Genomic DNA, 13,124 nt, shown 5'->3' on the forward strand with positions numbered 1-13,124 from the left:
AACACCAGTATCTCTGAAGCTTGGGCTTCAGGAAAACCTTCAGTGTTGGGACCTGCTGTGGACTGGGTAGTGTCTTTTTGGGCAGAAGATATTCAGGGTGATCTTTTTGTGTTACAAGATGTATCACAACTTTCTTTTGTGGCCTAGTGGGGTGCAACTCATCCCTTGCACCCCCAGATAGCAGATCATCTTGCTGAAAGCCACCTTTGCCCTGAGGCTTCCCTGATCTGCCTGAGGTTATCAAGGCTCTTTAGCTGTGGAGGTTTAAGATGTTTCTGCTCCAGCTGTGACCACAACCCTGGAGCAGCTTGAGCAGTTGGACACCTACCTCATTCCTTGGATGTCCACGCACAGATCAATGCACGTAGCTGCATTAAACCACTGGCAAAGGCGGGTTAGCACTGCCTGGTCCTGAGGATATGTGAATTATTCCAAGGCAGTTTAATTACAGACTTGCCGTACGCAGGTAAACCACTGCTGGAACGGCCACCAGCTCCAGCCCTGGCCCTGAGCAGCATAGACTGGAGTTTACATCTTGGTGTTGGGTACCTCGACACCCAAGCAATGCGATTTGGACCTCCAGAAGCAGTAAGGGAGCCCGTCCCACCGCCGTGGACCTTCGGGCCGGGCAAGGAGCCCAGCCACCCAGGTGGGAGCTGGCAGCGTGGCGGGGGGGGGTGGCTGTGTGTGGGCAAGGGGGCTGCAAAGTTTTTGGTCTCGATTCAAGCCACTGAAAGCCAGAAGTAAAATACCATCCATTGTTGGTTTATACACTCGTAGTAGCCAAACAAACATCCCCGGAGCCCGTCCTTATCACTTTATTACACCTGCTAGAGTGAATAGATTAAAGAGGACGGGGGAGGGGGGAGAAAGCAGAAGAATCCAGCAGAAAAACTGGGGTTTGGGATTGTTAATTATTCTCTGGGGTCTCTAATCTTTAACTGGCAAACAGCATCACTAACTGTCTTAAAGCCCCTCCTGGAACATCCTGATAATAAGCCATCTGCATGAAGGCACCCCGTTATCTGCCCTCCTCCAGCCGTCTGTGACATGGCTGGAGTGGGAGATAATGAATGTGTGGTGTGTAATAACGACACGTCATTCATGATTATCGGCCTGATACCCAACCTTTTAGCTCCATTGTTTGTGCTTCAAAAAAAGAAGAAGAAAAAAAAAAGAAAAGAAGAGAAGAGAGAAAGAAACTGTAAAAAGGAGGAGGGAAAGAAGAAAAAGGGGAATATTTGGTGCTACGGGCTGTCCCAGGGTCCCCGAAGTGTCTCCCTGCCAAAGGGGCTGGCTTTTGTAGCATCTCCCAGAGGGTTTGGTGGTACCCTGGGAGGACTTGCCTGTGGATTGGCGGCTGCTGTAGCCATGGCGATGGAGGGAGAGAGCTGAGACAGTGCAGAAATGTCACCGCCTGGCAGGGAGACATTTGGGGCAAATGCTCGGGCGATTAGATCTGTGTCACCGGGTGCTGCCCGGCTCCTCACGCTGCTTTTTGCTGCTCTTGAAGCCATTTAGCAGTGGCTTGGCAGAGGAGGTTATCTTGAACATGCTGCTGTCCAGAAACTCCTAGCGTTTGAAGTGTGTGTGTGTGTAAGATGTTTGGGTTGCTCAGTTTGACCTGGATAAGCTGAAAAGTAGAAGAATTTTCTCCTGGTCGCTGCTGCGTTATGGCTCCGCAACGCACCGGTGTTGTGAGATCTTCCCCCAAAAGCTTTGGTCCTTCAAACTGCAAACTTGGGTGAAGGATGATTCTTAATGGGGAGAGATTTTGAAGTGTTTGGCTCAGGTTACCTCAATTATTGTCGTAATTGCCTGGAATAATGATCCCTTTTTTTGCATAAAAAATGGCAGTTAGATTCTCCTCTCTTTCCCAAGCATATTTCCCAGAGCAGTTTCGCCATGAAAGGTCTCTGCTGGAAGCGGTTGGGGTTTGGCTGTTCATAACAGTCAGGAGGACTCTTGGAACTCAAACAAGCAGCCTTGGTCATGGCAGTGAGGAGGGTGATGGACTCAAAACACAGGTCTGGAGGCCAAGCAGGACATTGCGTGGAGACAGGAATGGGCAGCAACTGTGGGTCCTTATCAGATCTAACTTTTCGTACTCTGGCCTTATCCCCCCATGCCCAAACCAGAAGATGCCATAAGGACATCTTCAGGTGCTACCTAGTTTCCTTTGCAACTCACCACCAAGGAGACTGGGCTGGGTCTTTGTGGCCAAGCGCTCCCCCAGCTCATTGCTTGGACAACAAGCTGAAGAATGGATGGGCAGAGCTGCAAGGTGGCTTGCTTGTTCCTGGATGGGTGGCTGAAATATGTGACAAATAGGGCCGGTAATGAAAAGCTGCATCAAACTGCTGCCCTCCAATGGCCTCGCTGTGCTGGAGCAAGGGAGAGAGGAGAAGAGCTGGAGTCTGACCTTGGAGACCAGCCTGAGTCCAAGGATGGTGGCATCAGCACCTACGCAACCTGCACCCAGTCTCTTCCTGGGGTGAGAAGGAGAGAGAGTGGGGGGAAGAGGAGCTCAGCCTCCAGCTGCCTCGCAAAATAAATATGAGCTGCACCTTGCTGGTTATTCACAGCATCCCTGTTCTGTACCGAGACAGCCAAAATGAAGGTCTGGATCCAGCCCTAGAGGAGTCTTGTTTCTCAAACTGAAGATGCAGTGGAGATGGGGAGCAGAGAGCTGCAGGGGTTTCTTCAGATGGAGAGTTTCTCAGATTTGGCTGTCCTGGTCTGGCCAAAAGCAGACTTGAGATGCAGCGATGCTGGTGATGCTATTGCCATAGGTGAGAGCCGGACAAGAAGCCTCGTCTCTACCATGGCATGGCACACTCTGTGCCATGGGAAACTCTGTGCCTCAGTTTCCCCTGATGCCTGCTGAGTGTCCGGGCACTCTCAGTGACAAGCGCTCCCTGTGCCGTGGGTAATACCATCATCGTATTGGGGACTGTGACAGAGCGGTGGCTGCTCTGCTGCCCCCAACGGCTGAGGGTGGAGATGGGATGGGGATGGAGATGCCTCCAGGGATGGGGCCCATCCGCTGCCCTGCTGGGCCTGGCCACGCTCCCTGCCATCCTCAAGTGGTTTTTTTCCAGGGACCAGGGAAGACTTTGGGTTTTTCTGGGTCTCCCACTGCCACCTAGTGATGCATTTCCCACCCAAGACGCGCAGCTCACCCAGAGGGTCCCCCTCAGCCGGGGGGAGGCCACCCATAGCCGGTGCTGGGGTGAGGGTCTGCAGTGGGTCCCTGCACCCTCGAACCGAGCCCAGCCACCGGGCCAGAGCCCACCCGCGCCCCTCGGGCAGCTCACTCATGCATTGAGCAGTCAGTCCTCAGCCTCTGCCAGAAAGGGCTTGAGACAGACTTGTGCACCCGCTTGGGGCTTTTTTTTTTGTTTTCTTTTGTTTTTTGTTTTTTGTTTTTTTTTTGCAAGCTGATTTTGTTCTTGCTGCCACCACTTGTTCTGTTCTGTTTGACACCAGAGCGTTTCAGTTTCTTTCTTACCACAGAAACTCCTGGAGGCAGAAGTGAGACCTTGGTGACCCGCAGCATGGGAGGGGTGGAAACAGGCTCCTCAGGCTCAACAAGGGGCAAATCCACTGAAACAGCCCTTGTGGCTTGAGAAAACTCTCTCGGGGCTGCACCCTTAGGCACAGCCTTGCCTCCGGGCTGCCAGGGCTCATCCTGTATCCCCTGCCTCCCCTAACCGCCCCCCCCCCCCAAAATGCAAAAGAAGCCAAAGCCACACTTGGGGAGCATCTCCATGAGGTTTTATTCTCATTCCAGAGAGGAGGACAAGACTGATCATACGTCATTGTGGGGGCAGCGACTGCTTTCTCCAGGCTAGCTGGTGTCACGTCTCTGCGCTGGCTCCTGAGCACCCTCAGCTCAAGGAAGTTCAACATGGGGGCAGAAAAACCCACTGTCTTTTGTCTCCGTAATTGCAGGCACGACGCCAGCCCCAGAACGGATTAGGGGGAATAATTTGGAGGGCGGTGCGTGGGGATGCAGTGTGGCTGCAGGGAGGAGGTCTCCTGCCCCGGCACACCCAGGCTGGAGGCAGGGAAGGGACAACATGCTTGGGCAGTGTACAGGCTTTAGACACCAGTGCAAACCACATCGGCGTTGTTCATCGCTGTGCCCGAGTAGGGAACCGGCAGTGGTGCAGACACACAGGCAGGCAGCAGAAGTCCCACCAGGCAGCGTGTGAGGGCAGGTTGGAGGCGAGGTGATGAGCAGGACATGGAGGATGCCCATGGAGGTGAAGGCTGAGCCACAGCCGTGCTGTGAAACCCCCTTGGCAGTGCTGTTCCCCATGCAAAGAGGGGACCCCGACCTGCTGGGTTCGGTGTGTGTGCGAGGGGACTCTGCGTGCCCACCCGGGATGGCAGCGGGGGGTGTTAATATGGGAGAGGTCTGAGGTAGCCAGGGTGGGTCTGTTTGGTGACCCTCTCTTAAACCTTTGGGTGGAGGGTGGTCTTTGGGAAATCTCTTGCCCCCCACTGTGGTGTCCCATGGGATCAGCGAATCTTCTTCAAATGCAGGTGGATTCCATTGCTGGACCTGAGGACCAACTGTGGTGTCAGTGTGGGAGGCTTGGACACGTCAGGGAAGAGCTCGAAGCGGAGCAGGGTCAAGGCCAGAGCCACCTTCATCTCATTCATGGCAAACTGCTGCCCGATGCAGTTCCTGAGGAGAGGATGACAAATGTTCTGATAACTGCCTTCATCCCCGACCATCCCCAAGCTTGGCTCAGCCCATGTGCGAGCTGGGGGATCTCCAGCTTCTGCGAGGATGATGCCACAGCTTATTTAGGAATCCCTTGTTGCCACACCAAAAAGCACCCAGCTCTGTGGTGGGGTATTGCTGGTTTTTATTAATAAGCATGAAAAAAATATGAGATTGAGAGAACTGGGGCTCACTTTCACTATAAAATGCTGGACAGATCCAGCTAAAAAACCAGACATCTGAGAAACATTATTTTTGGCACTGTGTGGAGTATCTCCTCTTGCAAGTTACTGAGACCACAGTATCTTGCATCTGTCTACTGATACAGCATGGGAACCATAGAGACTTGGACCCAGCTTAGCTTTGAGGTGCACTGGGTGTTCACCCCTAAAGAAGGGAGCCCGTGTTCCCAATACAGGCAACAGAAAATGTAAACATCTCCACAAATCCACAAGAACAGTTTCACAGTGTGTGAAACCCTACAGTGACCACAGAGCTTGGGGTGTGGGAAACGCTCTGGAGCTGCCGGAGCACGGTGATCATCCTGTCATGGAAAGCCTGCTTGAGTTGGCTCATGGGAACTGAGGGAGGATTAGCTTCAGGAGCTTGGCTCCAAGCTAGGCTCTGAGCTAGGTCTTCCATGCAAGGCAACCTATGGGAAAGAAAAGGGATGAAAGATCTCCCACCTGGATCCAGCGGAGAAAGGCAGGAAAGCGTGGGAGTGCCTCTGTGCTGAGTTCTCTGGAGAAAACCTCAGGGGGTCATAAATCTGTGGGAGCAACAAAGGCCGTTTGGTCAGTGTTTGGTCTGATATGAGCAGTGCCAGGTTATTCCCCGGTCCCCAAGGTATGAGCTTTCTGGAGGGGCAGGAGCCGCAGCTGACAGGCGTCTGTCTATGAAGCCACTGGGTGGATGAGAAGAGGGCACTGGTGGCTCTGCAGATCTCCTTGGAGATATCCAGATCACCCACTACAGTGCCCAAGATGCCTGCAGGTGTTTTCTCATCCATGGCAGCAATGATCAAGTCAGACTCCCTCTGGTCCAGAGATGCCCGATCCTGGCTCTCCAGACAGCCACTGCAGAGAGGCAGCTGTGTACCCTCCTTCAAGTTTCCCAGCTATTTCTTTCCTTGAAACCTCTAAGATATCAGCTTGGAATCACACACTGCCTGGAGGGCTTGGGATTTCTCATACCATGCTGGGACCTAAGTCTATCCACAGCAGCTGAAAGCAGCCTGAGTATCTCTGTGTCACCATGCGTGATGGCTATCCAACACCTTTTCCCAGTGCTTGGTCATGTTCAAAGCCTTGGGGCTGTTTGGTAACTTCACTGAACTTTGCATTTAGATATGGATGGTTGGAATAAGAGAGAAAAAAAAAGTGGCAGGGAGGCACAGGCTGCCTTGTTCAAGTGGATGTCTGGGCTCAGAGATCATCTACCCCTTCTTGTTATAAAGGTGAAATACCTCAGGGTCCTCCCACACATCCCGATTCCTGTGAATAGCAAATATGTTCAGTCCAACCTGGCAGCCTGTAAAAGAAAAGTGAGAAAAAGCTCTTGAGACCTCAGAGTGAAGACCCAGGAGAGGTGTTTGTGGGATACTCTCCCTCCCTGGGCTCTTCAGGGGCTGTTACAGGAGATCTGGCATGCCTGTCCATGCAGGTCAACACCTGAAACCCTCACATGGGAGAAACAATGGCCTCAGAATTGGGACTCCTTTTGGTACGGGTGGATGAAATTTTACTCTTGGCCAGGATCAACAGTCTGCAAGTCCCCTTTGAGCTCTGTGAACACCCCAGTGCCCTGGAGCATGTCCTTGGACACTCTCCAGCCACCCTTCCAGAAGAACTCTGATGGTGAGCTGTGCTGGCCTTTTACAGCCCTTTGGAGAGAGAAGAGAGGCTGGAAGCCCCACCAGCCCCTCAACACAGCAGCTCTAGCAAAGGTACCCCACTTGTCACGGACAACAGCATGAAGGATGAGCAAACTCAACAGACCTGCTGGCAAGCTGCGTCCATCGGAAAATGTGACAGGTTTAGAGAGGTATCGGGACACGGAAGGAACCGGTGGGAACAGGCGCAAGCTCTCTTTGATGCACATTGTGGTGTAAGTCATCTTCCCAAGGTCCTCCCTGAAAGCAAACCAGGGGTCAGGCTGTGTTTGAGTGGCAGCAGTAAGGACACCAGCAATGGGGACTGGGTGGGCTGGACCACTGTGTCTTCCGTCTCCTGTTGGGGTTTTGCCTTCTCCTAGTCCTCCCTTTGCTGCCAGTATTGCTGTGTGAAAAGCAGAATGCCCCAGTGCAGATGCAGTACAAAGTGGATGAATTTTCCTTCTTAGGATGAGTGAAAAGTGTTTAAAGTAAAGGAATAAGAAGTCCTAGCTCACCACTCAATGGTATCTCGGTCTCCCAGGATGCCCTGGATCTCCTCCCGGCACCGTTGCTGGTACTCTGGATGTAACGACACGCAGTAGAAGAGCCAGGAGATCCCACTGGCTGTGGTGTCATGACCCTCAAACATGAATGTGTCCACCTCGGCACGCAGGTCCTCATCAGATAGCCCAACTCCATTTGCATCCTAAAAAAGAGGAGAGTATATAATTCTTAAGCACACGTTAATTGTACTTGCTCCTTTGGGTATAAAAACAACCCTGGATGATGATGAAGAAGGTCCTGATTTGGTGTCTCTTGTATCTCCCCGTATATTAGGAAGCAAGCCAGGAGAAAATATATCCAACATCTGTGAGAAGAGTCAGATGTTCTGATTGCCAAATCTGTAGTCAACAGAACTAGAGTTGGGCTTTGGTGGGATACCAGATCCCAGCCCTTCAGAAAGACATCCTGTTTGATCCCCTACCAAGGGTTGCTGTTATCATTTTTCAGGAGTTTGGTTTGGGCAGCTTTTGTTTCAGATTGAGACACAAAAGAAAGCAGTGGCTCCAGAAGGACAGAGCGAGCACAGAATGTAGTATCTCCTTCCTGAACACCAAACGGCAGCTTCTGTCCAGAGTATCTGAGGATGTCTGTGAAGGTAAAACTACAGAAGATAAGAAACAAAATCTTTTAAGACTAGAGCCAAGGTGCCCCCCCCCTGTAACATTTCCAAAGATCTCATTCTTCTCTGGTTTCTGACAGCTCACTTATTTTAAACTATTAAGGTGCTCAATGAAAATGAACAAAGAAGATGTGAGTCTGCCTGAGCTATTTATGTTCAATCACTGCATCTCACACATTTGTATTTCTTTTCCTTTCAATCCCCCTTTCCCCAAGCTAGGAAATCTGGAGTAGTGAAGCTGTTGCCACCAACTCCAGCAAGGGGTGGCGAGCTCCCTGCTGATGCATCCTCGGTGCCACGCAGGTATGTTCTTTGCCATTTGGTATGATTATTTAAAACCTTCACCTTGGTACAAAGAAGAATGTCCAGAAAATCCAGGTGTCTCTTCTTCTGGATCTTGTCAAGTTCTTTCTGGCTGGAGAGCAACATCTTTCTTTCTTTTATTACCTTATCTGTATGGATGAATGATCAACCCGTTAGAAGTGTCCTGCCCCTCCAGAGAGCTCATGTGCTTGTCTGCTCGGTCAGTAGCTTGGACTCTGTTTAATGTGTAACCCTCTGGCCCGTGCGTGCTGCAACCCCCCTCCGAGCTGCTCCAGATGCAAGAAGGGGAGAGGTTCAGCTGGGAGACAGGGCTGGGGAGAAAGGAGGAGAAATACCTGTGTGGGTATGGGCCAGCTTGCAGGCATCCTGAAACTCACGGCCTTTGGGAGTCAAGTTATAGAAGATATCCTTGTAAGAAAAAGTCTGGATTCTATTGCTGATGAGGTAGCTCAGGTCATAAACAGCTCTGATATAATAGTCTGAGTTGCTGTAAGGAGACCAAGGTTAAAGCCGGTGTTAGCAACGCGAGTGGGGAAACAGAAGCCCTTGCTTTCCCAAAATTTGAAAGTTCAGGCACTGACCTCTGAGTCTGACAGTTGTTATTGTAACTGAAGGCGCATTTCATGATGCTGTCTAGTGTCATCAAGCTGACGTCTTGAAAGAGCTCCACTGACTTCCTCTCTGTGTTCTTCTTTTCCCATTTATCCTAGTGGTGGAGACAGGGGTAAGGAGGGACAGAGTCTACAATCTGGTCATATTTTCTGGTCCCTCTTCCCAGATCCACACTGCTAATTACTTTCTTTTCTGTAAGCAGAGTTCACTCTATATTCTGTGAATCTAATCAAACTCTTCTGTGCATTTCTTTCTACAGGTTTACCATTACTGGGCTAGGAAAGGATATTCTAGCAGTGCTTGATTTTATTGGAAAGCAGATGAAAGAGAGAATAAGTGGCATGGCCAGAGGAAAGTGAGGGGAGCAATTTCAGAACTTCAGAACTACCCAAAGAGTTCAATGAAACTCCAGGAACCACCTAAGCCCAGTCTCTTTCCTTCAGTCATTCCCAGACTGGATTATTTTCGCCGGTGCACAGCTGAAAAGTAAAAGTAGCAGAAGTGGTGATTCTTACCAGCATCACTTTGACCGAGTCTGACATCAGGGCCACATAAGATTTCAGCACGTCGTAATGAAAAGCGGGGGTCAGCAGCTTCCGATGCTGGAACCATTTAGTTCCATCCAAGATCAACAGCCCTTTCCCTGAAGACACAAACAGCAAAGGTGCAATCAGCTCCTCCAGAATCTGATCATGGCTCTGACTGCCTTACTACTGCTTTTGGCCAAGCACAGGCTAACATGCAGGGTCTGGGAGGGGAAGAGCTGGTGGTGGAGCCTTTTCTCCAGCCTCTCTGAGGCCATTCACAGCAGTGCTCTTTAGATGGAGGAGAAGCACGCCCACGTGTCCTTCACTGCAACCAGCTGTGCACACATAATCTACCCTGAAACCACAGCCATGATGGCAGAGGCAAAGGACTTCGTCTCTCAGGTGGGTCTTGAGACAACGCTGAAAGGTGTTAGCAGGACCCTGGAGGACTACCTCAAAGTTGTGTGCAAACCATGAGCTCTCCTGTTCTTGATGTGTCTCACCCCAGTTATCCATGGTAGTCTTCTGTCCCTGAACAAACTGAAGGTTGCTTTGTGAAGGCCAGGGGGTGTGATCCAAGGCGAAGCCATCTGATGAGCTCCACGACCAGGTGGGCACCACCAGTACTAATGCTCACACTTAAACAAACCCTCTCATTTGCAAGCTCTGGTTTTAGAATGGAAGAAAGCAAAATGAAGGAAGACAGGAGAGAAGCCACTGAAATGTGAAATACAGCTGAAAGGGATAATGGAAAAGAATGACTTACCAATCCAGGGAACTAAGAATTTGTAGGGTACATTGGACTTGGGATCTGTAAAGTAAAATAGATACCAAAACAGTATGAATGGCTAATGAATCCAACATAACAAAAAAAGAAAAATCAGGATAAATTGATGTTAGAGTCTGTCCTCTACATCACTATGTGGAGACCTATGTCTCATTTCAGTATGTAAAATACCCTAACATTAGAAGTAGTGTTTAAAAGTGGTCTTCTACAAATATGACCTCTGTGGACTTAAGAAAACCAGAGAAAGATGTAATGAAAAATGTGTGTGGTAAAGAAATGGCCATGGCAAATCTCAAAGTTGACCACAATGGATGGGAGTTATTGGAGATGCTCTTGTATCACGCATTATGCTATGATTACACTCCACAGAAAGAAGCAGAGGAGAAGTCTTGAGATGTCTTCTGAGAGCCATTGCCATGCCAGCTCACCCACATTACTGGGTTTACTGGGAAACAGAGATATTGTTGTGGTAGATGCCATAGAAGACAATAAGATCAATGATAATGGAGACAGTGGACTGGAAAGAACAGGCCCGTGGTCACTGTTTTGCATGAGAATACAAACTGCTTCATGAAACCTGGGGTGAGGTGGGAGTTTGTGAAGAGGAGCAAAGAAGGAATTGCAAAAGCTGTGAAGGAAGCTGGCAGAGGAGATGACTCCAGGCAAGTTTCCCTTCCTTTTCTCAGCAGGAAATGTCAAGGACATGACTTTCCAAAACTAGATGTAGAGACTTACCCGTTCGGCCAAGTACACTTTTGGCATATTCAGGATGGTGGATTATTACAGAAGGCAGGAGTGGTCCAAGCCATCTGGGAAAGGCGTAGGGGTATTTTTCTCCCCATGACACCAACTGATTTAATATGTTCTCACTGGTTATCTGCAAAGACAGTCAAGCAGAGACTGAATTCAGGCAGAAAAAGAGGGACATGCCAGGGAGAGCAGAGGCTAAACTTGCCCTCTCATGGAAAGCACGCACAAGATGTCCTCTCCTGGGAAACGGGGAGAGAGTGGGCGGACTTGCCACGGGGGTCTCTCCATGCTGCAGATGGAGGAGATGCTGGGCATGGCAAAGGGACCGTGCACAGGTGGCAAAGCTGCCTGAGCCACTGCATCCCTGCAGCACGAGGCAGATCCATGGACAGTCCCTACCTGGGGCCCCGCTGCAGTCGAGCCACATTAAGAGGACAGCCTGGCATCGGAGTGGCTCGGTGTTGCATATGGGAGCTACAGGTGGCATGGGCCAGTGAACAGCCCAGGGGGACCAAGGCTATTACACGCCTGTTCTCTGAATTCAGCAGTACAAGGCGGGTATGCAACATGAAAGCAAAATACCTCCACCACAGAAGGACGAAAATGCCTGTGATAAAATGCCCTGCTTTTGTGGCCGTGTCCTCTCAAGCGGCTGTAGGGGGAGAGACTCTTGGTAGGAGGTTTAATGCAGCAGGGAGACATTTTATAGTTGCTCACATTTAAATAACTTCAGGAAAGTCCCAGAAATCACCAACTCCATATTGAAGCAGATGAACCTCAACAACGTGGGTCCGTTTTCTGCCAAAATGATGCCCATCTCATATCCAGGCACCCTTTCTGCTTGCCCTGCAAAAGCCTTGGCACTCCCTGCGCCAAGGGTCCTCTCCGGTAGGAAGGAACACGAGCAGGGGACATGTACACCCCACCCGGTGCCCCCTCACGTCCTGACTGATAATTTCCACAGTTGTTGGGACAAACCCACCCTGATTGAGCCCAGCTCCCTCCTTACCAGGTGATTGTGGCCATAGAGCCAGTGTTTCGGGGGACCAGGGAACGCCTCCAGAGCTTTGATGATTTTCTTCCTCTCCCGATAGAACTGGGCCACTTTCAGCACCACAAAGATGACACCAAGCACCACAGACAGCTGCAAAACGGCGGCAGAAGGTCTGGCTATGTTGTCCACCAGCAAAGCCATGTTGGCCCTGTGTCCGGGATGCCTGACACTGCCTTCTCCTGCCTGCTCCTCTTCTGCTCCTCTCGCGCTTGTGCCCGACGGGGAGCTGGGTGCAGGTAAAAATCCCCTCCCTCCTGCTCTGCTGGAGCTGAGCCTGGTGAAGCGCTGCTGGCAGCAATTTATAACAGCGGGAACATCATGGTAAACAATGCGTCAGCTTGGCCGGCAGCCCGATTGCCTGCTGCTCCCACTCACCCTTTGACCTCCTTCCAGCAACCTGTGGATGGAGGTGACTTGTTAACAAAAAAACCCCTGTATATATTTGCTGCTTTATTTGAAGTCCCGTCCACCCCAGCAGAGAGGGAAAGTGCTTAAAGTCATCCATGCCCAGGTGGATGAAGCTATAAGAGGTAGCACGGCTCATGCTCTACCTGAGCTCTGCCCTGTCCTCAGCCAAATTCAGATCTGGAAGCCGTTCATCCGCCCATGTGAATTAAGGAGCTTTTGCCCAACACGCAGGCTGGATGGATCCAGCCACCTTCATCTGTAAAAGCAGTGCTCTGAATGACTGCAACAGCACCGCCGGACGATTACCAAGAGAATGGACATAACCCCATCAGCACACAAAGGACCGTGGCCCCGTTCTCCAAGGGGTTCTGCCATAGACAAGCCAGGAGACAAACCTGCTGCCCAGAAGAATTACCATCGTCAATAGATAAGGAGAAGGAAAGCAGGAGAGCAGTAAAATGAGCCGCAGCAAAACTGAGGGCACATCTACCCTGACAGGGCGGCGTGATGGTAAGGTCATGTTCACTCTACAGTCCTGGTGGGTCCTCCTTCCCCTGTCTACACATCACCTCAACCACCCTTCAAAAAAGGCTGCACATCACTGCATTTACCTCTCCAGTGCAGTGCTTCTTTGTTCCCCAGGTAGGACCCCTTCTAGCAATCCCTGAGCAGATCCTGCTGGTTACCTGGGCTCACATCCCGTAGGTGCAAAAGCCTGGAATGGCTTGGATGGAATTCCAGAGTTTGTGGAGGACTTGGGCTGGAAGCCTGCTGCGTGTGGATGACTTCCAGGCATATTGCAAAGAGGAAGATTCCCAGAGGTGTTGAAATCATTTCCCATTTGGATGCCGGGATATTATGAGGATCAAAC

The 13,124-nt window shown here is 50.7% G+C and overlaps 1 protein-coding gene across 1 annotated transcript; it reads right to left on the reverse strand.

The window, feature by feature from the left end:
* Positions 1–4,527: 4,527 nt before the first annotated feature.
* LOC104286090 (cytochrome P450 4B1-like) lies at positions 4,528–11,986 on the reverse strand. The gene is made up of 12 exons (XM_009884640.1): positions 11,801–11,986; positions 10,777–10,918; positions 10,021–10,065; positions 9,243–9,370; positions 8,697–8,821; positions 8,451–8,602; positions 8,137–8,243; positions 7,124–7,314; positions 6,733–6,866; positions 6,201–6,265; positions 5,422–5,504; positions 4,528–4,696 (listed from the first exon to the last, which is right to left on the reverse strand). The coding sequence occupies exons 1-12, from the start codon at positions 11,984–11,986 to the stop codon at positions 4,528–4,530; spliced, it is 1,527 nt and encodes a 508-aa protein (XP_009882942.1).
* Between the last annotated feature and the right edge of the window lie 1,138 nt (positions 11,987–13,124).

This window comes from Charadrius vociferus, unplaced genomic scaffold (assembly GCF_000708025.1).
Source record: "Charadrius vociferus isolate BGI_N301 unplaced genomic scaffold, ASM70802v2 scaffold163, whole genome shotgun sequence".
Classification (NCBI taxonomy): Eukaryota; Metazoa; Chordata; class Aves; order Charadriiformes; family Charadriidae; genus Charadrius; species Charadrius vociferus.

Excerpts from the sequence above, each read along its gene's own strand:
- LOC104286090 (XM_009884640.1), bottom strand. The coding sequence starts at position 11,986 with ATGGCTTTGCTGGTGGACAACATAGCCAGACCTTCTGCCGCCGTTTTG. Across the intron at positions 7,315-8,136 it reads ACATTCTTCTTTGTACCAAG|GATGCAAATGGAGTTGGGCT; the intron begins GTGAAGGTTTTA and ends CCTCTTTTTTAG. Across the intron at positions 6,867-7,123 it reads GACCGAGATACCATTGAGTG|GGAGGACCTTGGGAAGATGA; the intron begins GTGAGCTAGGAC and ends GTTTGCTTTCAG.